The sequence below is a fragment of the Penaeus chinensis genome, chromosome 9 (assembly GCF_019202785.1).
Source record: "Penaeus chinensis breed Huanghai No. 1 chromosome 9, ASM1920278v2, whole genome shotgun sequence".
Classification (NCBI taxonomy): Eukaryota; Metazoa; Arthropoda; class Malacostraca; order Decapoda; family Penaeidae; genus Penaeus; species Penaeus chinensis.
This window is the reverse complement of record NC_061827.1, coordinates 11,327,251-11,332,250: the sequence shown is the minus strand read 5'-3', so window position 1 is coordinate 11,332,250 and position 5,000 is coordinate 11,327,251. Positions and strand designations below refer to the sequence as shown.

The 5,000-nt window shown below is 33.6% G+C and overlaps 1 protein-coding gene across 1 annotated transcript in view; it reads left to right on the top strand.

Annotated features, from left to right (window-relative positions):
• Positions 1 to 5,000, top strand: part of LOC125028651 (serine/threonine-protein kinase MAK-like) — a 41,154-nt gene that overhangs the window by 30,308 nt on the left and 5,846 nt on the right. The window contains exons 4-5 of the mRNA XM_047618126.1: positions 510 to 631; positions 2,283 to 2,495. Coding sequence (XP_047474082.1) covers positions 510 to 631; positions 2,283 to 2,495 — 335 coding nt within the window. The remainder of the gene's footprint in view (positions 1 to 509; positions 632 to 2,282; positions 2,496 to 5,000) is intronic.

Here is a 5,000-nt window from a genome sequence, read left to right as displayed (position 1 = left end):
CTGTACAATGAAGTATTTATATTGCAGTTGTCAGATCCCCCATTCTATGCTGATTCAAGAGACGGCCGGGTGGATGATGAATTGTATTGCTATTCATTCCACGACCTCTAACTAACAGTTAGATTTTTTTTTACTTTAGCCTAAAGTTACAACTTGTGTTCAGACTTAATAAAATTTCGCTCATTTTTTATTCAGAAGATTTATAATAAATTCATTGCCCTTAGTCTATACTGTTAGTATAACAATGTACACACCCATACACGTCGCTGTATTAAGGAAATTCTGCTGCAGTATGTTAGTATTTATATATTAACATGTATTAATGAAAAGGAAACAATCACATTAAGAAAATTAAACTGAACCGTTACGTTTCCAACTCATCCATATCGGTTATTTATTCGTCTGATAAGGAACACTTAACACCATTTCTCATTGTGGTTGTGTTTCCTTTTCTATCATTATGTACACGTTGCTGTGTTTATGTATTAATAAAACATTATCTTTTACAGTCCCTCAAGAAGCTAAGCCACGCCAACGTTGTGAAACTCAAGGAGGTGATTAGGGAGAATGACACACTCTACTTTGTCTTTGAGTACATGAAGGAAAACCTTTATCAGCTGATGAAGTCAAGGTGAGTGGCAGCTGGGGGATGGAGAGGTCGTAACTGGAAACCGAAACGTTTTTAGCGTGATTGGCGCTTGATCAGAAGCAGGGATGCCGCGATTTTCCTTTTGCTTTAACGAGTACAAGTGAGTCTTTTTGATAGATGTGTGTGTGTGTGTATATATATTTTAAATTATATATATTTTATTATATAATTTTATTATATTATATATTTAAAATTTATATATTATTTTATATATATATTTATATATTTTATTATATATATATATAAATTATATATAAATATATATATATTATATATATAAGTGTGTCGGTATACCTATATATATATATATATTATTTATATATATATTATTATATATATATATATATAATATATAAGTGTGTCGGTATACCTATATATATATATATAATATATATATATATATTATATATTATATATATATATATAGATATATATATATATATAAATATATATATATATAAGTGTGTGTGTGTATACCTATATGTGTGTATATATATATATAATATATATATATATATATATATATTATTATATATATATATATATAAGTGTGTGTGTGTATACCTATATGTGTGTATATATATATATATTATATTTATATATATTATATATATTATATATATATATATATATATATATATATATATATGGTTTTTGAAGAGGGTATTTTCTGTTCACAATACGAAATTAGAAACTTTGATATAAGTAAATATATATATATATATATATATATATATATATATATATATATGTATATATATATACACACATATATGTATGTGTGTGTGTATATACATAGAATAAAAAATAACGATTCGGCCGCTTAAACAAACACCACTGTGTCAGCCTGGCTAAAAGCTTCTACCTTGGGAGGAAATATGCCTTCCTATCTCCCTATTAATCAGTATGAGTGTTTTCCTTATCATCTTAATTGAAATTAAAATTGTCACCTATTTTATTTAAGGAATAACTTTCCCTTTCACTGACAACTTTACCCACTGGACCACAGAAAGAGAGTTACTGTATGACGTCATCAAACAACACTCATTACAATTTACACTCTAGGGGGCGCAGTCATGCCAGATGTATGGTCGATACTGTGTCCCCTCGGAGAAAATTAATGCTTGTGATATGTTGCACACAATCTGCAAACACTGTTTTATCTCCTAATGTCTACTTCGAGTCATCTCAATTGAAGATTTTAGACGCGTGTGCATGGGGCTGTGTATTATAGTGGACCCAGAGAGCCCCTGCCTTTCGGTCACGCAAACAAGCAGGGACACGCAAGCATATTTACACAAATATATACGTCTTGTGGCTCATCAGCTGGAATGAAGACTTAAATATTTAACCGTTGTTTGTGTGAAACGTTAGCATAAGTATAAACGCACGCTCTTCTATGTACTCAATGAATTATAAACAAAATAAATGAGCAAAAAATATCAATAAAAATAAATAAGACTAGAAAACCAAACATGCATAACCTCTGACAATTAAAACACAAAGGTTGCAGACACTTAGATAAAAAACACATTCACAAATAAACAGGACTTAATAAACTATATAAACCAAACCCCCCACTGAACCCAAGCTCCATAACCCACCTCTGAACCCCCTTGTTTTACCCCTGCAGAGAGAAGCACTTCAGCGAATCCATGGTGAAGAACATCGTCTGCCAGGTACTTCAAGGCCTCTCCTTCATGCACAAACACGGTTACTTTCACCGTGACATGAAACCCGAGAACCTCCTTTGCATGGGTCCCGATGTCGTGAAGATTGCTGATTTCGGTCTTGCAAGAGAAATCAGGTCTCGGCCACCTTACACTGACTACGTCTCTACTAGATGGTAAGTAAGTGTGGAGAAGAGAAGAGGGTGGGGTGGAGGAGGAAGCTGTAGGTTTTGGGAAGAGAAGGAAATGGGTGGAGGAGGAACATGTAGGTTTTAGGAAGAGAAGAGGGGAAAGAGGGAGTTTTGGGAAGAGAAAGAAATGGGTGGAGGAGGAGGATGGAGGTTTTGGGAAAAGAAAGAAGTGGGTAAAAGAAGAAAATGGAGTTTATGTGTGTGTGTGATGGTTAGTTTGTGTGAATGTATACATGTTTATATGTGTGATTTTTTTTAAGTGTCTTTTTCTGTCTGTCTCTGTCTGTCTGTCTCTCTCTCTCTCTCTCTCTCTCTCTCTCTCTCTATATATATATATATATATATATATATATACATATATATATATATATATATTTACACATACACACACATATATATACATATATATTTATATATACATATATTTGTATATGTAATATATATATATATATATATATGAATATATATATTTATATATATATGAATATATATATTTGTATATATATATACACACACATACGAATGTGTCGGTATATATATATATATATATATATATATATATATATATATATAGAGAGAGAGAGAGAGAGAGAGAGAGAGAGAAACGGATAGACAGTATATGTATATGTATGTGTGTGTGTGTATGTGTATGTGTGTGTGCATATATAAATATATATCTACATATAAGTATATATATATGTATACAGAAATATACATACATATTTATATGTATGTAAATATGTAAATATGAATATATATGTATGCATATATATATGTATATGTATATATATATATACATATATATACACAATAATGTTGCCCGGGCGACATTATTGCTCCACTTCAAAACGCTCTTATTTATATGCAAATGTAATAAAATATTTTGAATCTCGAAGCGCCTTGTCATCCAGTCTTCTTGTGAGCTGTATAAATATAATATAAGACTGTACCCAGGGTAGCGTGCGGCCGCGACATCCTAAGCGCGCGCGCGTGTGCATGTGTGCGTGTGTGTGTGTGTGTACATGTGCGTGTGTGTGTGTGTGTGTGTGTGTGTGTGCATGTGCATGTGTGCGTGTGTGCGTGTGCGTGTGTGTGTGTGTTCGTATATGAGTATGTATATGTGTGTACATGTGAGTGTATGTGTTTGTGAGAATATGTGTATTTGTATATCTGTATATGTGTTTTCGTACGTGAGTATGGTGCGCTTCTGTGCGTGTGTTAGTCGCCTTGCGTCGTGAACTGCCAACTGTTCAAAATATTGCATCATTTCTTATTCTCCCGCATGACCTTGGGCGTGGCGACGTTTCCAACTGCGGATCCATAATCGAGCCACCCATGATGGAGGTTCCCCATAATGCTTGTGTGAAGGGTTATTGTATCCTTATGCGGGGGTTCGATGTAAATGCACTGAATGGAGAGAAAGTAATTGTGTAGGTATAAATCTACTAGACATACTGTAAATGTACAGACATGTATATAAACATACATGAACATCAGTAATGCATACACACACACACACACACACACGTGTTTGTGTGTAGCGTGCGCGTGCGTGCGTGCGTGCTTCTTTATTTGATAAAACAAATCTAAGTATAAAAATATAAAGATAATGATGAAAATATGATCAATGATGGTAAAATGCTGACAAAATTGACAACAACGATAGTAATAGTGTGGTACTACTACTGCTTCTAATAATGAGGTTAATGATAAGGATAATGATTATAATGATGCTGATAATGATAATAATAATAATAACAGTAATAATAAGTTTAATTGTTATTCTTATGATCACAACCATCAAATCATCTCGGTAATTTGTACAATAAAAATCATTACTGGAGAGAGAAAAAAAAGTGAAATAATGAGTTAAAGACACACAAAAACGCATATACAAATACAAACACATATACACGAAAAACACTCGCAAATACAAACACACTTTCACACACACAGGTACAGAAGCACAAATACTCGCACATACAAACGCAAACACAAACACGAGAGAGAGAGAGAGAGAGAGAGAGAGAGAGAGAGAGAGAGAGAGAGAGAGAGAGAGAGAGAGAGAGAGAGAGAGAGAGAGAGAGAGAGAGAGAGAGAGAGACCACCCTCATGAAAGAAACAGAAGTGGAAAGCGATTCGAACACCCAGAGACAGAAAGAGACAAAGAGAGAGACCCCAGGCGTGCGCGAAGGCAGGTGTAAGAGAGGGACCGCCAGGACGACGGGGCAGGTGTGTATATAATGTTGCCGGACGATAATCGATCGTTTTCCTAAAAGGACGCGTATCCCTCACTACCGCAGTCAACTGTTTGAGAAACGTTTCCTTGTATGTAGCCTTGAGAAATGATTAATTAATCAACAAGAAACCCAGAGAAAAGAGTGAAGGATATCGTATTAATCAATGAGTGAAGTGAAATATACCGTATCATACAACTATAGATTAGCATATATATGTATATATATGCATATATATGTATATATATGCATA